The sequence below is a fragment of the Brachionichthys hirsutus genome, chromosome 8 (genome assembly GCF_040956055.1).
Source record: "Brachionichthys hirsutus isolate HB-005 chromosome 8, CSIRO-AGI_Bhir_v1, whole genome shotgun sequence".
Taxonomy (NCBI): domain Eukaryota; kingdom Metazoa; phylum Chordata; class Actinopteri; order Lophiiformes; family Brachionichthyidae; genus Brachionichthys; species Brachionichthys hirsutus.
Genome location: NC_090904.1, coordinates 2,191,076 through 2,215,990, shown reverse-complemented (window position 1 = coordinate 2,215,990; position 24,915 = coordinate 2,191,076). Strand labels below are relative to the sequence as shown.

The window sequence follows — 24,915 nt, the reverse complement described above, 5'->3', positions numbered from 1 at the left end:
ACAATCACACAGCTGCACCGGCGCGCCACATTATTTACACACATTGCATTTACAGTACATCTGTGACTTTATTTCGTTATCATGTTAAATAAATAAAATGTTGGTACTCACCAAATCAGCTGTCCCCCAAAACAGTTATTGGAAAACAAAATCCATTCTCCTTTCTTAAAGTTCCTAAATCCAGTGTTGCTCCAAACATTAAATCGATCCCTTGCAAACAAAAGGCATGCCCAGCAGAACAATTTGCAGCGACCCTCGGAAGCTGTAAGCCAAAAGTTTGAAGCCTGGAAGTGGCGTACAAATCCTTTCCCCACCTGGAACAGGTTAGCTAGCTCCGGAGTTGGACGACATCGGCTCACAAGAGCTAGCTTCTCTGTAAAGGTCCGTCTTGAAAATGGCCTTTCAAGAAGTTGTGGTTTTATTTTCGGTCGGTCTCGCCGTACAGGTGTGCATTAGCTGATGACGCAATATGCATAGCGCTGCCCTCTCACACGGAGTATCCAATCACAGGCAGGAAGGCCTTACTTTCACCAACTCGTGACCTGATTGGCTATCGCAACTGTCTATCAACTCTAAGAGCCAATCACAGGACGCGTTATTGACTTGTAACGTGAGACATGCAAGAAGGACTTGTTTCACCAACTCGTGATCTGATTGGCTATCGCAACTGTCTATCAACTCTTCAGAGCCGATCACAGGACGCGTTATTGACTTGTAACGTGAGACATGCAAGAATGACTTGTTTCACCAACTCGTGCTCTGATTGGCTATCGCAACTGTCTATCAACTCAACGAGCCCGTTCACTTACACAACACAGACGGCAAGCAGCGCCGATCTGAAGGTCTCGGACGGATAGTATTTGTCACTGGTACTATGAAATCCGCCTGGCAACACAAGCTAGCTGAATTCTGATTGGATAAAAACTCTCACCTAAAAATACATCACTGGAATATAATATGACATGAATGTGAAGAATATATATACATAAAATTAAACTGGTTTTATCATAAATATGATCATGTATTCTTGATTTCTGGTTATGTTAGGCAAGCAGAGAAGGCCTTGCAGGCCCTGACCGCCCGCCACTGATAGATAAGTGTTTGGGAACTGCATTGACTTGTGGAAGAAGGGTGGAATATGTCACCTTTAAAGCTTAAGTGATCAAGTGAAACTGGTTAATTCATTTAGGTTTTAATATAAAAAACTCATTAAAAAAACATAGAAATTACTTAAGTTAAAACCAGCAGACTTATCATGTACAAACCACAGCAAGCCCGAAAGCTCCCAGGATGAGCAAATTAACATTCATTTCAAAGACAAAGAACTCTCTGTAAGACAAAAGGCAGTTTGACCATCTTATGTTTTGACAGTTTTTAAGGTCACCCCTTATCTCGGTCTCTCATGACTCAAGGAACAAATAAGTAGTTTGAATTCCCACCGGCAAAAACGTGGCGATGCAAAGTGTTGAAGAAGATGGAGACCAACTTCAGAACACGACACAATGCAGTATCCTCTGCTGGATGTGATGTCGTCATTTAAACCGGAGTCCACCACTGCGTTTCCCTTCCTCAGAATTAGAGGAGCCTCTGGAGACTTCCTTAGCCCGGTACCAGTTAACTGGTCCACATTTTCTACAATTTATTAGGACAAGACTAGTGTGAACATCCACAAATGTTTTGTGGAAGGAAGCCCGACCTCCAAGTGGAAGATAGAGGTGAGAAGGTAACGAGAACATTGTCATTTTGGGTTTACCTGTTCCTTTGAAGTCGATATAAATGAAGCCTTGAACACGTACATGGAACCAACTTAAGAATGAACGCGACCCACGAGGCCAGGTCCCTGTTCAGCTCTGACATTTAACCGTCGCTGTGTGTTTCTTCAATGCTATGATGGATTGCCAGGATGTGTATGATTATACACCAAATATCTGACAGTCCAATCAGGTGAACAATGGAGATCAGGCTCGGCATTGGGCCCACTTAACGTTCGGGACGTCCGGAGTCCTGACTGAGGTGTCGCCGCTGTTTGCCGGCGGTCTTGGCTCTTTAGTGGTGATAAATAGAAATGATGCTGGGCTCGAGACAGGATGTTGTTTTTCAGCTTTGAACACAGTACTTGGTTTTCTTTCTACTCCTAAAACTGCAGTGCAGGTGTGTGACCCGTGTTACCTGGGCCAGCAAACTGGGCACAACTCTTTTCCTACATGCTATTGAAGCCCCCTCCTCTTCTGCCCCCTCTGTAGACGTTACTGCCTTGCCCTGGGGGGTTGTAGTATCCTACTAGCAGCGGAGAACCATTGAAGTCACTCTGAGGTGGCTGGATGCCCAGGACCAGGGGGGCTGCACTTGAACTGTTCAGGTCTCCTGTCCTGCCAGGTGTTGGCTCCAAAAGGGCCCCCCCCAAGGAGAACAGGGGATCAAGCAAGGGGCCACCAGAGTAAAACTCATTGCTGTGTTGGGGACGGTGGGGGTGCAGCAGGAGACTGGTGCCCTGCTGCTGCTGTTCTTGTGGGGGCTGGATCCATCCTGGACTCAAGTTGTCCCCCTTGTCAGTAGATTCTGGTCCTTTGGTTCTGCTGGGCGGTGGGCCGTGTCCTCCACGCGACTGCTCATGACTCAAGGGTGTGTCTCTGCAAGAAGAAAACACGTTACGGTAACACAGGCCGAAGGGAGTCGAGTCCGTCCCGAACGCCAACGCAGACCGAAGGGAGTCGGGTCCGTCCCGAACGCCAACGCAGACCGAAGGGAGTCGGGTCCGTCCCGAACGCTAACGCAGACCGAAGGGAGTCGGGTCCGTCCCGAACGCCAACGCAGACCGAAGGGAGTCGAGTCCGTCCCGAACGCCAACGCAGACCGAAGGGAGTCGGGTCCGTCGCGAACGCTAACGCAGACCAAAGGGAGTCGGGTCCGTCCCGAACGCTAACGCAGACCTAAGGGAGTCGGGTCCGTCGCGAACGCTAACGCAGACCAAAGGGAGTCGGGTCCGTCCCGAACGCTAACGCAGACCGAAGGGAGTCGGGTCCGTCGCGAACGGTAACGCAGACCGAAGGGAGTCGGGTCCGTCCCGAACGCTAACACAGACCTAAGGGAGTCGGGTCCGTCCCGAACGCCAACGCAGACCGAAGGGAGTCGGGTCCGTCGCGAACGGTAATGCAGACCGAAGGGAGTCGGGTCCGTCCCGAACGCTAACGCACACCTAAGGGAGTCGGGTCCGTCGCGAACGGTAACGCAGACCGAAGGGAGTCGGGTCCGTCCCGAACGCTAACACAGACCTAAGGGAGTCGGGTCCGTCACGAACGCTAACACAGACGGGACCAGATGTTGATTATTGATTATGGCTGAATTACAGTTTTTCAGAATCAGATCAGAATGAAAATTCTCATAATTATCAGTTCAAACTCCACAACATTTAGGCATTTGGGGCGACGGTGGTGCAGGTGCTTGAGCGGGTCGTCCTACGATCGAGAGGTCGGCGGTTCGATTTGGCTGCTAATTACAACAAAGTGATTCTGATAACTTCCCTTTGTCTGAGAATAAACTCCGTTGGACATCGTCATTATTACAGAGAACACGTTCCCACAAGATAAACTAAAAAACATCAGCGTGTGATTGGACGGATCCGTCCTTTGACCTTGATCATGTCCCACTGCGCTGATGTCCACACAGTGTCCCTAGTGCAGGACTCACCTGCAGGCAGTCGTTAAGACGGGTCCGTTAGCTCGGCTCGGGGGGGCAGCATTCTGTTGGGCTGCTTTGGAGCACTGAGCTTTTGCTTGATGAGCTGCTCTCTCCCCGCCGCTAGTCGACTCTGCACGTCGAGTTGCAGCTGCGTTCTGATTGGCTGCAGCGGTAGCGATGTCAGGGTTATCAGTAGCTGCCATTAGTGAGGCGCCGTCTCGTCCTCCTCCTGGGCCCCTCTGGGACGCTGCTTGGGCTTCGCCCCTCTGCTCCCGGCCTGGTTTTGCTGGGGGATTTGAGTCTAGAGCGGCTGCGGCTGCTTTGTTGCAGGGCTTGAGCTGCACCGCCCTGGCAGGCGGGGGGGCGCTCACCGCGTGGGGGTCCATCTGCCGCTGCTGCGCCTGGCGCTCAGCTCGTAACTTCAGAATGGCCTGCTGAAGATCCTTGAAGTCTTTGCCTGAATGCTGTGCTCCACCCCCCACCCAACTCAAGGAATGGGAGCGAGGGGGGAGGCCAGGGCCGAGCTGGGGGGGGCGTTCCGGGTGCTGATGGAGGGTTAAGGGATAGAAGGGTTCTGTAGAGACAAGGGAAGGTCCGGTTAGTGTTGATATGCACAAAGATCAATAATAACAATGCATTGATTTTATATAGCGCTTCTCTAGGTACGCAAAGACGCTTTACTATGTGCATTATTCATTCACTCCATACTTGGGAAGGTGACGGGGGCGAGGCTGCCAATCTCAGCCATCGGTCCAAATCAAGCCTGAACGGGACGCTACAAGCCCCGAACCCCGGAGGAGTCGCCAGCGCAACCCCCAACCTACCGGGGTGGGGGCTGCAGCCGTGTTTCAACGACTCATTATGACGACTCCCAAGAGGTCAAAGACCTGAAACCCACCACCACTCAGAACTGAAGAAGCGTTTTGGACGGCAGGCTAGAGTTGTGGTTCTCGAGATCGGTCGGTCTCCAGAGCCCTTTGGCGCTACTCGCTACTCTCCGGCAAAACAAAAGGGGGTGGAGTCTGTTTCTACATCGACGCCGGCTGGAGCACCGACGTGACTGCGATCGCCCAACACTGTTCTCCTGCTCTGGAATATTTTTTCATTCACTGCAAACCATTTTACTCCTGTTTACAATCCGCCGGCCGCCGACGTGCACGAGGCTCAACGTGCGCTCGCGGAAAATAGTTTTGTGTTTGGAACGGACTTTCCCTGAAATCTGAGCCAGACTTCCCAAATACAGACAGTTTATTAAATGCCCCACCAGAGAGGAGAACACGTTGGACCATTGCTACATGACTGTGGGCGGGGCCTAACACGCTGTGCCCCGCCCTCGGACTATCAGACCACGTGGTCTTCCAGCTCATCCCAGCAGACAGACAGACTGAAGCTTGCTAAACCAGTAGCAAGCAGGACTAAGATCTGGGCTAGTGAGGCTGTTGAGGAGCTCCGCTCGTGTCTGGAGACAACAGACTGGGACATATTCAGAGCTGCTACGGACAACCTGGACGAGGACACGGACACTGCGTCCTCATGGATCAGCTACAATGAAGACAAGGAAAGGGACAAAGTGAGCAGGAGCCAAAGACAAGGCACAATCCACGACACCATCTAGTCAGGAGGAGGCACTGGTCCTTAAACTGATGTTCATTTAACCCTTTACCTGCGGACGTGAGGGGACACCCGGCCGTAGCACCAGCACCACCTGCTGGTCCAAGTCAGTCTCTTCGACTGGCGCCGTTTCCCAGTAACGGTGGTGAATTATTAGCGCAACAACGGGCAGAGACACCGATAGCGCCGGCGCTACGGTTCTGGACACTCCCCACAGGAGAGCTCGCTCACTTCGTTGTCGGTGCCACACATCATGGTTTATATATTCTCATTAAATCAAAAACTGCCACAACCAACCTTGAGGGGACAGCAGGTCATCTATGATTGGCTGCTTGTCCTTGATGTCACTGGCACAGATAAGCGGTGTGAAATTATCCAGAAGGTCCTTCATGCTGGCCATGATGACGCCTCGACTGGAGTAGCCAGCAGCCTCCACAAACCGGTCCTCTACGGGACAGAAGACAATGAAGCGCTGCTGTCGGGGGTCCCTGCTGTGGACCACACCCCCACCACGATACGCACCAGTCAGGAGGACCGTGTGCCGGTACTGTGTGTACCGGGCCTGGAGCTCCATGACACAGTCCAGGTCTGGTGACCGATGACCCATCATGTCACAGTCATGATACGGGAGGAACTCCACGACCTGCCGTTGGTGGTAGGTCGTTAGCACGTCCAGCAGGTCGGCGGCGTCTCGCCTGAACCTGACGAGCAAATCAAAGGACACGCGATGAAGAACGGATCAAAGGACACGCCATGAAGAACGGATCAATGGACACGCGATGAAGAACGGATCAATGGACACGCGATGAAGAATGGATCAATGGACACGCAATGAAGAGCAGATCAAAGGACACGCGATGAAGAGCGGATCAATGGACACGCGATGAAGAGCGTATTAATGGACACGCAATGAAGAATGGATCATGGACACGCAATGAAGGGTGGATCAAAGGACACACAATGAAGAGCGGACATGAAGAGCGGATCAAAGGACATACAATGAAGAACAAAATCAATGGACACGCGATGAAATGGTTTCCTCGATATCTCATTTGATTATTGACCAATGTTCATGAAACTTGACAGTGTCATGTGGGGGGGGGGGGGGGGGGGTCTCTATCTCAACTCCGAATTCCATCTGGATCAGATCCAGAATGGACTCAGTGAAATATATTACATTTTAACATTAAACCGGCGAGCCAGAAATCAGTCATAAAGGGGTCATGAAACATGTCTTCTGGTTCTGATCCAGAATGAGGTCAGAAATAACTATTTGAACATTAAAACTCATTTATGGAATCAAGAATCAGTTAAAAATACTCACATCCACTTTGACTTTTCATGGTTGGTGTTTAAAGATACCAAGAACAATCTAGAACCTTCTGGTGCTGATCCAGATCACCATGTGGACAGTGTAGATCCAGTTAGGAGGGGAACGAGCTGCTTGGGGAAGATCTGTGCTCTCTGAGTTTATTTTTTTCCAAATTAAAGCTAGTCCCAATTCAACATCGTGTCTTTTTTATATAGAATTTATATACATCGAGTCCTCATCATGATGCACCTCCTCTTCCAGCCGGTGCCTGTCCCGTCCACTAGTGTCCCGCTAAGGAGCAGGCCGAGACGCAGGCTCTGAGCTGAAGTTTTGAGTGCTGAGCTAAGGTTGCGTGCGGTGCAGGACCAGTACCTGGACTGTTCTTTCAGCTTCTTGTGGGTTTTGCAGTGAACCTTCCACCTCCAGACACTCTCGAGAGAACTGTGCTGCTCCAGCATCGTCAGCAGCGCCGTCAGCTGGTCTGCAGAGTAAAGCACATCGCTTACCTCTACTGCCAGCATGTCATCTTAACGAACTAGAAAGGCATCTTTGTTGGAGTCCCGACTCACCATGAGTGACGTAGTCTGGATCGAGGACCAACTCGTCAGAGACAATGCAGCCTCCAGAAACAAAAAGCTCGTTGCAGCTTTTGTTCAGGATGTCTTCCAGCGTATCGATTCCCACAAACACCACAGAGCTGTGTCTCTTCAGAGACACGAGACCCGGAATCTGAGAAGACACCGTTATTAGTCTCGTTTCAGAAAGTCACTGAATCAGGCAGAATCTGAGCAGCATGAAAGTCAGACCTGCACCAGAACAGAGACCCTGACTTGTCCTGGTTCAGCACCAAATCACAATGGACCAATGACATGAATAGGTTATAATAAACTTCATAAATGAATTACACTTCTTTAAAATGACTGAGGTTATTAAGAAGAACATATATAGAGTAAATGCTGCATTACTGTTGGCCTCCACTAGGGGGAGCTGCAGCTACATGACCATCTTCATGGTTAGAGCTACTGAGCCAACAATCAGACCCGTCTGATGGACAGCATGTAAGCAGTGAACTCTGACATGGACCCGCGTGACCTGGGCCGGGCTTCTGCACAGACCCCGCTAAGTGTTGGCCGCAGCCGACGTCACACTGTGAACAGCTAGCATACAAATTACAAGAGAAGAGGAAGCAATCTGACTAAAGCAAAGACTAACATTAAAACAAAGAGCACTTCAGAGAACACTGCAAACGTCACGGCATCAATTTCCACTGGTGGAGTTGATATTCTGTAGTTTGTGATCATTAATGAGTACTGGTTACAATAGTTACTGCCCAAACGATTCCTACGCGTGTACTCAGTGCTAACAACGAGCTAACAGTAGCACTGCTAGTTTAATATTAGCCCTTCACATTGATACAGTCATGCAGCACCATGCCCTTCCACTCAGGCAGCCATGCTGCAGAGAAAGGCAGTTATTGATGATCAATACACTGATACAGTATTAAAATACTTCTACAAAGATTCTGATAGTATCAGATACAGACCTAATCATTTAAAGCTTGAAGGCAGAAAGATCAGAAATAAATAAATTAGTGTTTTTAAGGGCCAGTGAATGTTTCAGAAACATCACACACTTATTATTTATGCTGTTTTTTTTCTCAGTAATACTTACATTTTTACTTCCCAACAATATTCTCACTTTGAGCTTGTTTTTCTGGTGAAAGTTTTTTTATTTTCCGATTTGTTTTAAAGTCACTTTTGTGGATGATGTTTTCCATATGCGCTGCTGTTTACGGTCATCACGCCAACACTTAGTAATGGCACCATGGTGACACATCGGTGGGCGCGGTTACCTTGTGAATGGACCCGGCGACGTCCTTGTTCTTAATCACGACCAGAAGTCTGCTGTCAGAGGGTTTCTGGCCGAGGAAGGTCTCGGGACTCTGCTCCAGGTTGCCCTGCTTCAGCAGGTGTTCCTGCAGAAACAGCACGAGGGTCACTCCCACAGCGCGTCCCCTCACGCCGCCAGTGGGCTTCTCTCTTTATTTACAGGCATCAGCTGAACACCTAACTGTCACCTTTGAACAGAACCTTGGACGTATTTGACTCGTACAACGGGAGCTCTACCTTGACGTCTCGATAGACCGGGTCCTCTGGCTCGGCGCTGTGCAGGTAGAAGTACGCAGCGTTTCTCTTGATGTCCTTCATGATCTCTTCCAGGTTGGAGAACACCTCTGGCTGTAGCTGCTGGATCAGGGAGCTCAGGGCTGTGGCTGGGGGGGGAGGCCCCGAGTGGGGCTCAGGGATGGAACCGGGGGCTGGACTGGACACTGTCCCCGAGGGGACAGATTGCTCTTCCAAGGGCTTAGAGACGCTGTTCAACCCTGACAAAGTCACCTTGTAACTTGTGCCCGCTACGCCATCGGAACAATGCACCGTCCGGGTAACGGCGCCGTCCTGCGTCTCTCGCGTCTGACTAGGCTGTGGTTTCAAAGGGCTCTTGGTGGACAGGTCAGGATGAGGAGAGAAGCACTCGGAGCTGCTCGACTTACATGCAGGACTAGGACCAGAGGCAGCCAGAGACAGTGTGACAGGACATGGAGTGGCTGCGCGCGACTTCCACCCTGAACCTCCACTGGAGGCAGCAGGAGCGTGACAGACTGGGACGCCGGTGTCCGCAGCTGGCACTTCACCACACGGACCTACGTCCTCGTCTGTTCTGGTATTAGCTGCCCGGATGTTGGACACGAAGGCGCTAACTTTGCAAGCCAAGGCAGAATCCTCATTAGCTGGACCGGTGGCAGGGTCCTGGCTCGGGCAACGGGCGTCCATGTCTGTTAGCATGCTGCTAATGCTGTCATGCAGAGAGCTAACGTAGTCCTGCACAGGGGGACAGACGTTGTAGAAAGACACGTATGGTGAAAACTGAGTTCTGGATAGATTTGGGGGTGCATGTTGAAGCGCTGTGGCTTCTGTGGTCCAGGTGGAGTGGGGGGACTGTGGGACACTGTAATGAATGCTCTCCTCCTGCAGGAGGAGCTGCATCTCTGAGGAGAACGTGCCCACGTGTTTGTCCACGATGCTGTCGATCTTTTGGAGATGATCTGAAGGAGAAAACAAAGTTATTGGACAGTTCCTCGGCTTCTCCCTGCTGTTCTTCATCACTAACTTCCACCTTCTCCTCTTCCTCCACCTGCTTACCCTCGCTTACAGCGTCTCTCCCTCGCTTTCGGACATCTGCAAGTGATTGTGTTTGCCGTAGTTTGGCTTCTTTTGTGTGCTCCAAAGGTTCTTCCTTTAGCCTCCTCGCCCCCCCAGCAGCTTCAGAGGGTGGTGATGAGGGGCTTGACGTGATCTTTGGGACTGGAGTGATGTTCTTCTCGTTCCCTTGAGGTCTCTCTGCATCGTCCTGGAAGACTCCTGCGGGAGGAAGAATGCCAAGAGTGAACACGGTGAGTAGGAATCGTGTCTGCAGCTGGAACTCACAGTGACGATCAGGATCAGTGTCTGAAACTGGCAGTGTGTTACTATGGTTACCTGTGAATCCCCAGCCGGCTGTTGGAGCTGGATGCTCCTTGTTAAATGGCACGGCATCTGGCTCCTGGGACGGGGAAGGGCAGCGGCGGAGTTGAAGGTGTTGAAAGGGAGACGAGGGAGTGCTAGGCTCTGGGGAGGGGCAATGAGAAGTGGAGGAGGGTGAACTGGGCTCTGGGGAGGGGCATCGTGAAGGTGAAGGAGGGGGGCTGGGTTCCGGTGATGGACATTGAGACAGGGACAGAGGAGAGCTGAGACCAGGTGATGGGGTGGGGCTCTTCCTGGAGGGGGCGATGCGCTGGAAACGAGGGTCCTGAGGAACGTTTCTGTCTCGTTGAGTGTAGCGCTCTGAACACAGACCTGAAGAGAAGAACAGTTTACAGCAGAGCCCCAAGTATTCGGGCCACGTCCCACTGTGAAGCACGACCAGCAGGAACTGCTCATGGTCTCAGTAGATCCGTTTACATGGACACATTTAATCAGATTAAAAGCCTGATCGGAATAAAAATGCTTCATGTACACACCCAGATCGGATTAGTCTGACCCGATCAAGATTCTATCCTGATCGAGAGGGGTGGTTTATACCGATTGATGATCCGATCAAGGCACACTTATTCTGAAGTTTTGGTACAAGCCGTCATTACTGCGCATGCCTGTGACGTTAGCTAAATGCACTTCTGTTATTCCCGGAGTGAAAGACAGAACTGGTCAATATCTGAGACAAACATGTTGATGGAGACATTAAAAAAGGAAAGTAACAGCACAAACGGGGAAAACGTGCGAAAAAGGTTTTAACGTAAGCTATGTATATAAATATATAAGAATTCAATGGTTCGCAAATCATTGCATCCCGTTTCAGTACATCCTTACTGGGCAGGCCGAAACACAAACCTGTAATGGGGATCAGGACCCATGGGATCTCCCACCGTTCCTTGTCATCTTCAGATCTTCCTTCCCTCCTCTCAAGCCAAACTCCTCCTCCTCCTCCTCCTCCTCTGCCTGCTGCTCCGTAGGGATTCATCTCCCCACTGTGGGAGCTCGGACTGAATCCTTCCAAACTACTGACACTGCCTGTTGTCTGTTCCTGTATAGACACAACACGCCACGCTGTCAGCAGACAAAGCAGAGTTAAACCCCCCCCGTGGTGCTAAGTAAATATTACAGTGATCCCTGACTATTTTGACAAATGTGTCTAAAAACACAAGAATGTACCTCTACGACATAAATACATAAACAAATATGTATAATTATTTCTTAAGATACAAATCCGTTTTGTTTGGGGGTCCTAATATTGTTTACGCTGCAAGGCATTCTGGGTGTGACGTGAAACGGCTGCAGCAACAAGCTCACTGCTAGTGATTAGGGCGGTTGAGCGGGTCGTCCTACAATCGAGAGGTTGGCGGTTCGATTGTTGTACATGTATTTACGTAGTCGAGGTACATGCTTGTGTTTTTAGACCCATTTGTCCAAACAGTCAGGAATCACTTTAACCCGTTCATGACCACTGAGCAGCTCGACGTAAAGCAGTGCTGCACGATTCATGAAAGAACGTGGATCACAATTTCCTTTTTGCTCAGAATTCCTTTTTGCTCATGATTTTTGTCTTCCCTAAATTGAAATGTTGACTGTTTCTACCACGAACGCAGAGATGCGGCTTTATTTCCAGTCTCTACCGTCCGCTTTTCCTGAGAAACGTTTGGGTCACTAATGGTTACTGCAGAATTCAGCTGATCGTGTGCTGATGAAAATACCTGCAAGTACAAAACCTTCCATTACCTCGAACTCCTCCTGCCCCCTCAGGTCGATATCACAGTGGGTGGGCAGACCCAGCTTGGTGGCCAACTTATCAAATGGACTGGACTCGCTCTGCGCCCCGTCAGGCTCCCCATCCAGAGTCGGACTGGGCTTTCCCCTCGCAGCCCAAGTGAGGCCTGTCAGTGGGCGGAGACATATTCAGTTACAGCGCCATTTCAACCAACATAAGCAACATTAAATGGGTGTAAATTACACACAAAAAGGTTACTATGGAATAATATAAATAAACAAAGGACCATAGAGAATAGTAACTAAACCTGAAAGTAATACTTTGAGGAACAAAGACTAGGAGCATTTGTCGGCACAATGAGGCAGAGTGCGGCGACAGCACCAGGGTGGACCAGCATCTGTCTCGGGGTGTCTTGTCCTTCGGGTGGACCAGCATCTGTCTCGGGGTGTCTTGTCCTTCGGGTGGACCATCATCTGTCTCGGGGTGTCTTGTCTTTTTCAGGTGGACCATCATCTGTCTCGGGGTGTCTTGTCTTTTTCAGGTGGACCATCATCTGTCTCGGGGTGTCTTGTCCTTCAGGTGGACCAGCAACAGAGAGAGACAGACGCTCGTTTTGTCTGCTCACCTGGAATCTTGCCGTGCTTTCCAGGTTGTTGTGATGCCTTCAGGATCTTCAGCGTCCGCTCTGCTACGTCCTGCTCCCGCCTCCTCTTCCTCTCTGGTGTCGTCACCACTCCTCTTCTTTCCTCCCTGTTCACCTCGTTCTCTGCATTCCGCTTACGGTTCAGAACCAGGTCCGTCAGCTGCTGCATCTGAGTGACAGAGACCGAGAGGTTCTTATGACAATACATCGACAGACATTTATGGCTCTGGTGCCTTGTTGGTGCTGCATTTCATCCTTCTGATCCTGCACTGAGACTCTTGGGTCATCTCTAGCCCTACACTGACACCTCAACACTTACCTTTTGTGTATTGCCCTGCTTCTCTCTGGTGTTGCTGGTCGCCTCCATTCCTGCCGCCTCCTGCTGGCCCCCAGAGCATTTCCTCAAACTCATCTCCTTCGGCTCCTCAATGCCAAAGTGCATCTCCACCATCAGCCTAGCCCGGGCCACTGACAGCAGATAGTGGGTGGGGCTGTACAGATAGGAGCCCAAATAGCCATCCATGTTCACTCTGTGGTGTTTGGGAGCAGGAAGTGGCTTCACTTGCTCATCCAAACTGGAATCGTACTCGCCCATGGAATACCGCCGAACCTGGAGCGCACGGGCAGAAACGGCCTTTCATGGTACGACAATGAATAGAAAGACAAATACTAAAACACACATCAAAGGTTTTGCAGTCCTACTTGTGTTTTCAACAACAAAACAAAATGCATCACTTCTAGAAGGAACAGCAACAGCAACTGGCTTCACCACCCGGTCGCTGAGGCGTCTCCCATTGAAGGCCACATCAGTTTAACAAGGACTCAGCTCTTCCAGTTGTGACTTCAGGAGTTCATTTTATTTGGGGGAGCGATGTCCAAACGACAACCTGCAGGCCGAACGTAGGCGGCACCATCAAAGTTCTAGTCGCAGCATGTCGTGTCAGAACGATGAATACGACACGTATTACTGGGAGCCAGCAGCAGGAAGACGCCGCGCCTTCACACGCCTTGGGTGCAGCATCCTGCCACTGCTGGGAGGCTGCAGAGAGTGTGTGTGTGTGTGGGGGGGGGGGGGGGGTCGATTCTGTCGCCACAACAGAATCCTAGACGGTCTTCAGGAGAGCTCCCTGCACCCTAAAGACCTGCTTGTGACATCCAACCCAGCAGAAGGGTCGGATTCAGTCATGAGTCTCGAGTCATTTTATGCTTCAAAGGCTTCTATAAGACGACTTCTTATAAACTCTGCCCGCCGCTCCATTGCTAGCCAGATAGCTCCTCGGGGTCTTCATTTCCCCAATTTTTTTCTTCTTGCGCTAGTAATTCCTTACTGATCTCCAACATGTCGTCGTCGTTCATGGGGGGGGCAGCACGTCCGTCTGTCAGAGCCCCCCCGGGCAGTCTTTGTCATCATTGGCCGCTTCAGGACAGATTCTTCCAGCAAGCATTGATCGGTCCAGATCTAATTTCCTCCAGTGCTCTTCAGATCTCAAACTATTTTGCGAGATACTCAAGCTGGTGAATGTGGACCGGCGCTTAGCTGGAGGTTTGCTGTAGAAACTTTCACAGGGCAGCCTGCGTGATTCATGAAAGCCAGCGAACGTACAACAAGCAACGAACAGAGAATGCCCATTTCTGCAGCCTCGACAAAGATGCAACGCAAGATTTACAGAAGCGCTGGTCACACCTTGCCGTCATTCATGCCAATAAAATACTCCCGTGCCTGTCGCTCCACGCCAGGAGACAGCTCAGGGGGGGGGTCAGCGCGAACCTTTCCAAGGGCGTGGTGCAACGCCGGGATAAAGTGGCTCAGCTGCAGCATCCCCGTGCTGCCAGTCACTGACCCAGGGGCATTGTGGGAAGAGGAGGCAAGCCTCAATCCTGTGGGGAGTAAAAAGGAAAACAACTTCAAGACTTGCAACAGAACGATCACCTGACATGTACACAATACGAGAGAACGGCAACCCTACTGGGCACCAAGTCCGTGTCACTTACTGGACCGGGCCAGATATCTGGACTCTGGGAGGACAAACAAGGCTTGCAGACACCTCTTCCAATTGTCTCCTCTCTCTGAAAACACAAAAACATGGCTACGCTAGCTTCAATCCGCACAGCAGCTAACATGACCTACGTCATCCTCGATGTAACTCCATCCTACCACTGGGCGTGGCCATCTGAACGCTGGACAGGAGGAAAAGGAAGCCCCTCTCTGGAAGTGGAGTCACGAGAACCTGCAGCGAGGACAGGGGACAGCTTTTCAACCTTCCTGCGTTGTGCTCTTTAGAATGACACACTTCAACAAGTTCTAAATATTAAAGTATTACATCGTGGATGAAATTCAATCAATACGATCATCTCAGAGATCGCACGCGGAACAAACGGCGATACATCGAGTATAGTCGATACGTCGCCCGGCTCGAGTTACAGTACACAAATATCTCTTGTGTACCGTAAAGTAAGGCCTGTTTTATCTCTGTCAGGTCAGTGTTCCCAAACTCACCACTCCCTTTATCTCCAGTTCATGCAGCAGTCGGCTCACACTGGTGGACGATCGATTTCTGTCAGTCACCACCAGGAGACTGCAGCAATGCCCGTCCTTCACAACTACAGAAATCAGACCCAACGTCACGCTTACACAATAGACAATATCTACACTTACACGGTATAATAATGACGTTATAATCACTTAAAGTAATCACTGGGCAGAATGGCTGCCATCTGATGACGGTTCAAACGCAGATTCTGAGATGGTGATTAAAACAATTTAAAAGATTTCACAACGAATGGTGAACTTAAAAAAATATAGTAGAAATCTGCACAATATTTATCATTAACCTTCAAAGTCCTGCTGGTAATAGCCTGGCGTCTAACGTGCCCCCCGCTGCGTAACGTGCCCCCCCGCTGCGTAACGTGCCCCCCCGCTGCGTAACGTGCCCCCGCTGCGTAACGTGCCCCCCCGCTGCGTAACGTGCCCCCGCTGCGTAACGTGCCCCCGCTGCGTAGCGTGCCCCCCGCTGTGTAACGTGCCCCCCCGCTGTGTAACGTGCCCCCCGCTGTGTAACGTGCCCCCGCTGCGTAGCGTGCCCCCGCTGCGTAACGTGCCCCCGCCGTGTAACGTGCCCCCCCGCCGCGTAACGTGCCCCCGCTGCGTAACGTGCCCCCGCTGCGTAACGTGCCCCCCCGCTGCGTAACGTGCCCCCGCTGCGTAACGTGCCCCCCCGCTGCGTAACGTGCCCCCGCTGCGTAACGTGCCCCCCCGCTGCGTAACGTGCCCCCGCTGCGTAACGTGCCCCCCCGCTGCGTAACGTGCCCCCGCTGCGTAACGTGCCCCCCCGCTGCGTAACGTGCCCCCCCGCTGCGTAACGTGCCCCCCCGCTGCGTAACGTGCCCCCGCTGCGTAACGTGCCCCGGCTGCGTAACGTGCCCCCCGCTGCGTAACGTGCCCCCGCTGCGTAACGTGCCCCCCCGCTGCGTAACGTGCCCCCCCGCTGCGTAACGTGCCCCCGCTGCGTAACGTGCCCCCGCTGCGTAACGTGCCCCCGCTGTGTAACGTGCCCCCCCGCTGTGTAACGTGCCCCCGCTGACGCCGTGTCATGGACTTCACCTTCTTGGCTGCTGCTGTAGAGGTTGTAGGAGAACAGGGTGGACGGAAGCAGCTTGGTCACTTGCTCAAGACTCATCAACCAACCAATATCCAATGCCTCTGGTCTGACGGAGATACATGACAGGACACACACAGAGAGCATCCCTTTAATTCTCAAGACTTCCCTGACTTAGGATCAAGTTAAATTCCGTGTCCAATGTTACAATAACTACAAATATTTAGTCGGCTCCCTTCCATTCAGACTTCAGGGGAGGGATTTCCAGGTGGTCCTCCATCAATCAGATCTTCTCGCAGCACTTTATGAAGCCACCATTGTAAAGGTTTGTGGTCTGCTGCTGGTCATGCATTTAATAATGGTGCACTCCGATTTGAGTGGGAGGCCTGGATGACTAGCGGTAAAAAAGATTATTTACCAAAACTGGCCCGCATGCAAAAATAAACTTTAGCTCAAGTTTGCCACTGGATCCCGACAACTCACGGGAGTTGCTGGAGTCTGTCGCGGCTGGCTGCGGGCGAAAGGCGGGTTCACACAGACGACCCCTCACACACGCACTCACCCACTCACTCACAAGTAACAAGTTAGCAATAAGCGATGAGTTTTGAAGGCATCCATGCTGGTTTTGAATGTAAACGCAGGAGCACATGACGTCAGAGCAGTTTAGGTCGCAGGCCGTGACGTTTCTCAACCTAAAACTCCGGTTACTGGCGTTCAGGCGCAGACGCGTGAACGGAGTTTCTAAAAACCTTTCTTTTTAGTGACGGAAATCTGCAGTTTCGTGTGGATGACAGGCTAAAGCGTAGAAACATATCTTTGGTTTTGGAGACGTGTAGACACGAGCTCAATGTGGTCCAAGCGAAACAATCCAACGATCTGAATGGTGAGATCTGTGTGGCCTTTGGGAGAACCCAATCAGTAATTCAGATGCACACAGGCGTCTACAGAAAAATCTAAGAGAAAAAGACAGGCTGAAACACAGCTTTAAGTTCATTTCAGGAGAAACTAATGGCTAGACTACACATGATATGCTAAGCTGTGCTGCAAGGGCTTTCTCCCACAATGTCCTTTCATTGTTTGGTTCGTTGTGGCAGATTGAGTTGAGGGTGCATTGCTTCTAGCTGGACCGCCTAGCGCTACCTATGTAGCAGACACGCTGTAGGGAGAGGTCAGACGAGTACTCACAGTCTGTGTGGCAGGATGGGTGGAGAGAACGACCAAAAGGAAATCTGGAAGAGGACTTTGCCACCTTTTACCAAATCTCCCGTCCACACGGTGAACTGAACCGGCTCTTCAAGTTTACAGACAATGAAAGAGAGTGAAACTCATCCGTTTTTCAGTCAGACTCAGGAAGAGAAGAAATATTTTTTTATTCTCTATGTTTGAACTATTTATCGTGTGACAAAACAGGGACTCACCTTTCCCCCTCTCTCCTGGATAGCTATTTAAACTGTCGACCAAAGAGACACAGCACATGAGGATTCTCACTTAATCTCAAATTCCAGATTATCACTCATGACAGTTTGCCGTTTTAAGTGTAAAGCCATGCAAAATGACACTGACAAGTATTTTATTCTACAAATCAAACAGTGTGGGTTTCCATACCTGGCTGGGGCCAGAGGTGTGCTGGGAAGCGGACAGTCTTTCCCTTTGAAGTGGAAGGAGACAACGGCGTAGGGACAAACCTGGCGAGGCCTTTGCCGCAGTTCGTCGAATGAGTACTCATAGAAGTACACCTGTAATAAATGGTAATTGGAATGTAGTTTTATAGTTTGATTACTCAACGTGCTTTACAAGATGTGGCCTCCAGGAGGCGAGTAAGGCTGTGCCTCACCTGCTATGATGCTAAAAACCTGCGATTCACCTGCACCTGCAGAGCGGCCTTTCATTGTGACCAGCCTCAGGCACACCTGTGCAACAATTCTGCTGTCTAATCAGCCTCTTGAGATGCCTCACCTGTCAGGTGGATGGATCCTCTCGGCAAAGGTGAGAAGCACTCACTAACACAAAGTGTGTGAACAACATTTGAGAGAAACAGGCCTTTTGTGCTCATAGAAGAAGTCTTAGAGCTTTGATTTCAACTCATGGAAAATTGGAGCAAAAACAAGTGTTGCGTTTATATTTTTGTTCAGTATATTTTGAATTATTAGAATACATATTTACATTGTACAATGTTATCATGAAATAAGACTAGGGAGGTCCCGAGCAGGTTTTTTTTGCCCCCGAGTCCAAGTCATTTGATTTTAAACCGATATCTAGTCCCGATCCGATAATTCTTTAATACATAAAAAAAACTAAAAACCAGTGAAAAACGGATCCAGGATGTCCCTAAGTTTTTATTTATTCATTTTATTTAATCTGTTAGTTTCCTAAGCTCTCCCAGGTTCTTTAATCCCCTGTGCCTAATCAATGAAGAGAGTGTTGGTAAAGTTTGGTTAAGAGTACGCACTCCATCCACAGCTCGCGCGACGAGCTTCAAGCTGCTTCCGTGTTTAGCCAGCATTCAACCAATAGCGTCACAGGAAGTGATGTCATGCCGTTCTGTTGCAGTAGAGAGGTCTCACTCTGTGCTACAGCGCAACTCCAGATCTGATAAAGTCATGAAAATAACGATCCATATACATCCGACTCCTGATCTGGAGGTAACGTCCGATTCTGATCGAGTCTGCAAGCTTGTGATCGGGACCGATTTCCAATCGCGAGATCGAATCGGGACATCCACATAGCTCACTAGACATATGAGCATTGATTTTGACCTTTTGTGGCCTAAAAGTTAAAACATTTAAGTTCCACTCACAGATGGCCGTGTGTAATAATGTTCAGGGATAAATCTGTGAACAGTGTTTGTTTCTGCAACTAACAATTAAGACCAAAAAAATACATAAAACCAAAATAAATTCACTTGAAATAATTTAATGAAAAAGCTGTTTTGAGTCTGAAGCTACAAAAATGTTTGGGTGCTAAAGTGAGTTTACCTGTGTGAGTTCAAAAGCACGGAAGGAGGTGAGAGATGCGACTTTACGGTTGTTCTTGGGGATGTGGCTGTCGAAGCGAGGCGTTGGATCAAAGAGGTTCTTCATGTTTTCATATATGCTTTTCACTTTCCCCTAGAAAAATGGAAAGAGACAATAATAAGGGGCTACGTTAAGACATTTCAGAGAAGAGCTGGATTGATTGAGATCAGGGAAATCTATCACAATTGTCTTTTTGTGCACTTTCAGATTTAAAATAGCTTTCAACTCAAATCTGCTTAATTTATAAAGCACTTATAGTCCCTCTTGGCCTCTTTAAGGGTGTTCTGGTAAGAGCACCAGCAATCGATCAATGTCTGAAATGAATCCTGCAGCTTGTCCTCCTTCCACCTCCCACTCGATCTTCCAGGGAAACCCTGGGGAGTTTGGCAGCTTTAAAGTTAAACTTGATCGGGACGGGACCCTGACTGCTTCAACCGTTAACCTGCTCGACAGCTAGCAACACCACCAGCTGCCTGACATCCTAATGAATGGTGCTTTGAGCCTTCCCCCCTTACCCATCGGAGGAAGGATGACAGCTTTATTAGTGGAGCAGACAACCAAGACAATGGAGCATTTTGTGGTACAAGCATGAAATTTGGTACACTTATAGCCAAAGGCAGTCCGAAAAGATTTAGCTATGGAGCCATTATAAATTTTCAACATGGCGCCCAGGATAATACAAAAAAAACATTTTAATTTTCAAGATGGCAGTTCTGTGACTGTCTGATATCCCAGTCTGTGATCCCAGTATGGAAGAAGTATGAATGAGGAAAATGAGAGAGAACAAAGGGCAGTAGAGGCACGGTGAATGTGTGGCTTGCTGCGTTTCAGCTCCGGGTTGCATTCCTGAGACAGGAAACGCAAAGCCTCCAGGCATCAGTGGAGGGGAGGAGCCAACAGCACATTGATTTACCTTCATCACTTTGAAGATGATGATGTCTCCTTTGGCTCCTGGTGGCATGGGGTTTACCTGGAGCAAGTCTGAGTGCCGGGAAAGATACACTCCTTATAGGAACGCGCGCACACACACGCACACGCACACACACACACACGCACGCACACACACACACACACACACACACACACACACAAAGTAAAATTCAGATCACAGCTCATCCTTTTTTATGCACACACAAGTGGCCGACAGTAAACCTGGCGTGTTCCAGGAACCCCCCTCACAAACGGCTGCCTGTATTTGACGTTAGAGCCCCCTATGGGAAATCACAGAGGTCTAACGTCTTCTTTCAGCAGTGCATGTTCAGGAAAAGGAAGCAATGTGTGACAAATGACCGGGGGGGGGGGGGGGGGGGGCTTTAAACGAGTGTCCCTGCGTGAATCTGCTCACTCCTACCTTTACTAGGGTTTCCCAGCACCGTGATCCAGCTCTGACTCACAAACAGTCCTTTCTCACAGAGTCCGGTGACCTAAAAACACAAACACCCCCCCCCAGATGTGGTGACTGCAACAATTAACTCATTCAAACAATAATTTTGTCCACAAGCCAAGTTATCTTCCATAAAGTTTTATCTAATGCAGGCATTGCCCATGCCGAGCCACACCGGGACATCACCCAACGGACATCGCTGTCCCGGTCGTGAGGATGTGCAACAAGACGTCTCAAGAGCAAGCGGTTCGCTGAGCACTATTTGCTCACGCAGTTGTTCACCACCTCGCCCCATCCTTGCTTGTGAACAGCTGAGCCTTTCAGGGATGCTCCTTTCGTAGCCCATCCTGACACTCACCTGTGGAACGTTCCAAACAGGTGTTTTCTGAGCATTACTCAACTTGCCCAGTCTTCTGTGGCCCCTGTGCCAGCGCTTTATGAACGCGCTGCAGCCATAAAATCAATCCAGTGAGTATTTGAAAATCAAACAACAAAGCTCATCGGTTTGAACATTAAATATCCCGTCTTTGCAGCGCATTGAATTGAATACAGGCTGAAAAGGACTTGTAAGTCATTGTATTCTTGGAATTGGGGTTTGTACTTGAAAGCAGGGCTCAAGTGTTCTGCACCAGACAACACGGTGGTGTTGACGAGACAAACGTTTTACCACAAAACACACCTGGAGAATGGCTGGACCTGTTAGAGGTCACCTCAGTGCAGCTTAAATCAAGGATGCACCCTGCATGCCCGCTTGCATGATGAGGGAAATAGTTTATGTAAATGTTATTCCAAACTTTCCACTCATTATGAGAAATCATCCTAAAATAAGGAGACGCTTTCCTGGTCTTCATCGGCTACAAGGACGGCAGCATGAAACAACACAAGAGGAAGTGAAGACCGACACAAACAGTCCACCCCAGAGCACAGAGTGGACCTCACCTTCAAATGATCAGCCAAAAGGAAACAGTAGCTCTCCTCCAGCTCCTGCTCCGTCCTTCCCTCAGACTTCATCTCCTTCCTCTTGTCCACAAACTGAAACACACAAACAATTTGTCAACATCTACTCCCCGACTTGACTTCAGAAATACTTCACCTTTCCTTTTGCGGTTTTAAAAACCCAATCAGGTTATTAACCTGCACCAAGCGACTTCATTAATGTTGAGATGTTCCATGAAACAGGAAAAATTCAAACTTTTTCTAAATGTGTTGGCAGCAAAATCAAAACATATTTAAAAACAATGAATTTTTCCTCATTTTCAACATTTAAAACATTGTCTTTCAGCTCATTTCTATTAAATTTGGGGTTTCATTGTTTCGCAAGTCATCACATTTGGTTTACATTTACTTTTCACCAAATGTTCCAAAACCTTTGGCGGAGGGTTAAAGTTGCTACCCATAACAGATTAAGAAATTGTTTTGGTTCAACAAATGCTTTTGAAGTGGAATTAAGCCACTTTATTTATGTATGTACGTCTCCTAAATGTTTTGGCGAAACATTTGTCACAAAGTAGTCATCTTAATTTGAATTTGAACAAGTGTGAAGCAAATTTTAATGTATTTTCAGAATCCAATATTATACTGTGGCACATTATGAAACCAGTATCCACTGCAGTCCTAACCACAGTGCACCTCTGGCGTTCTGCTTTAAAACAAAGACACTGAATGGGATCTCTGTCTCACCTCCTTCTCCAACAGCTCATTGTGGACAAGGCGAGGTTTGCAGTAGGTGAAGCAACCAGCAGAACTGGTGCTGATGTAGCTGGAAGCCAGGATGAGTTTCATGTCTTCATACTCCCTGGACTCAGCAGAGACATGATAAATAAGAGCTGGAAGAAAGACAGGAAGATGAACACAAAGGTCTGAGCATTTACACTCTCTGGGCTCATCATCAGTCCTTCACGTTTTCAGAATCCACTGGGTTTAGGGTTCATTCAGACAACTTCACGTTTGAAACTAGGATGACTTTCTAGCAAAGATCTTGCTTTCTATTAGTTCTATCGTAACAGTCCAAAATCTCCGCAATTGAAAAGAAGCCTTATGCCGACCAACCTCCCAATCAGAGTCTACCAACAGTATATATTAGTGGCCGTGCATACGTTTATAAAAAGCTCCGTGGAGGCCTGAACAATTGAGCATATACACTCGCCGCCCACTTAATTAGGTACATCTGTTCAACTGCTTGTTAACACAAATAGCTAATCAGCCAATCACAAGCAACTCAATGCATTTAATCATGTAGAGATGGACAAGAACATGAGCTGAAGTTCAAACCAAGCAGTTGTCCGTCCATCCATCCATCTTCAACTACTTAGCTGGGGCCGGGTCACAGAGGCAACAATCTCAGCAGGAATTTCCATACTTCCCTCTCCACAGAAACCTCCTCCAGCTCTACCGGGGGGATCCCAAGGACTGGATTACAGTCATGTTCCGGTTCATTTTAATGCAAACAATGTGTTTGAGGTCAGGGATGGGTGTCGGTCAGTCAGTCTATTGCATCAAATGGTGGAAACCATGTCTTTATGGACCTGGATCTGTGTCTCACTGAAACTGCAGCACACCTTCAACATGCTGGTAACCCAGAACATCGGTCTGAAATATTGCTGCACGGTGCAGCATTAAGGTTTGTCTTTAGTGGAAACTGAATGAGGAACAACAGAGCCGCAGACTGAATGGTGATCCCCACCATTTGCACACATCGTTTCATTTTAAACACCTCAGGTGTGGTGTGCAGACACCCAAACAGGAGGTCTGTGCATCTGTTGAGCACACAAAATCATGCGCCCCCCCAAACCGCAATTATAAAAGGGCCACTGCAGGATTAATTGAGTCAAATTCCCAGGAGAATAAAGAACCTGCACCAATGACCTCAGTGTCGAGGAAAGGGCTCAGCTGGATCGATCTGACTGTACACCCAATTAGCAAAGACATCTGACATCCCTTTCACGATAAAACGAGCTCATTCAATGGTTGTTTATTAAAAGGTGTAGCACTGGGGGCTTTTCACAACAACACCTCCTACCTGTGGAGCGTAAGAACTTCTCCTCCTCTAACTCACCTCCTACCTGTGGAGCGTAAGAACTTCTCCTTCTCCTCTAACTCACCTCCTACCTGTGGAGCGTTCCCACTAACAATATTCAACATGACTCCCTCAATCTCCAGCTTCAAACTCATCAGTCTATCCGACACTCGATTCTCCTCTAGAACACTCATAAATGCAACACACTATAGTTTGCTTATACATATATAAAGGTAAAAAACGATGATGAAAAGATGCAGTGTTGTCTTCATTTTGAATGTCAAAAGGGTTTTGTGGCTCCCAGTGTTTTCTCTTCTGTGGAAGAGAAAACTAGCTTACGTCCCTTCTCCTAGCATCACTGAGCTGCACGGAGGCTACGGGCTAGCTTACGTCTCTTCTCCTAGCATCACTGAGCTGCACGGAGGCTACGGGCTAGCTCACGTCTCTTCTCCTAGCATCACTGAGCTGCACGGAGGCTACGGGCTAGCTTACGCCCCTTCTCCTAGCATCACTGAGCTGCACGGAGGCTACGGGCTAGCTTACGTCCCTTCTCCTAGCATCACTGAGCTGCACGGAGGCTACGGGCTAGCTTACGTCCCTTCTCCTAGCATCACTGAGCTGCACGGAGGCTACGGGCTAGCTTACGTCCCTTCTCCTAGCATCACTGAGCTGCACGGAGGCTGCACGGAGGCTGCACGGAGGCTACGCGCTAGCTTACGTCTCTTCTCCCTGGCTTTCCTCGGGATGGGGAACTTGAGCGGCCCCATCGGCATATGTCTCTGGTGGCTGCCTTGCGGTGCCGAGTTGCTTCTTTCCATCCTTCTGTTCGAAGCGCTCAGTCTACCCGGTCCCTTTGGAGTGTCTCCAGTTAGGGACGCTTCGCCGTCCTCGCCATGTTGCAGGTTAAGGTTAGCTTCACATTCGGCTGCAACCGTTACGCTCCTCGAAGGAGTTGCCAAATGCTTCCTCCGATCAGGGTTGTCATCCATCGTGGGATTTCCGAACAACCACGAAGTCGTCAGTCCGCAGCCGCTTGACGTCCCGACGACGCCTCCACTACCTGCTCATCCTGTCAGCCTGTATCCAAACCCATAAACAGGAGCCGCCATACTTTCGCGGGCGATCTTCTTCACTGAGCCTTAAACTGCAGCCAGCGTTCCAAACGTTGCTTTACCGCCATCTGCCGGTCAGGTGGATCCACTGGCAATGACGTCACAACTGGGCAACGAAGAACGAAACATCACGTTAGAAAAGTATGGAGAGAAATTTGTTTCTTTTTATGCAATCAAACCAAAAAAATCAGAATCAGAATCAGAATCAGAAGGTGTTTATTGTCAGTGAGGGTTCACAGACTCGGAATGTT

At 49.4% G+C, this 24,915-nt stretch overlaps 1 protein-coding gene across 1 annotated transcript; it reads right to left on the bottom strand.

Annotated features, from left to right (window-relative positions):
• Positions 1–2,200: 2,200 nt before the first annotated feature.
• On the bottom strand, positions 2,201–24,541 carry LOC137898005 (protein TASOR-like). The gene is given in 28 exon segments (XM_068742001.1): positions 2,201–2,630; positions 3,688–4,252; positions 5,587–5,736; positions 5,812–5,990; positions 6,974–7,082; positions 7,171–7,330; positions 8,454–8,576; positions 8,728–9,724; positions 9,726–10,020; positions 10,138–10,494; positions 11,026–11,218; positions 11,911–12,068; positions 12,525–12,711; positions 12,862–13,152; positions 14,227–14,420; positions 14,535–14,609; positions 14,698–14,770; positions 15,040–15,143; positions 16,144–16,247; positions 17,324–17,429; positions 17,557–17,588; positions 17,744–17,874; positions 19,114–19,245; positions 20,066–20,157; positions 20,504–20,576; positions 21,476–21,568; positions 22,217–22,362; positions 24,271–24,541. Coding segments are annotated over 28 exon segments (5,820 nt in total).
• Between the last annotated feature and the right edge of the window lie 374 nt (positions 24,542–24,915).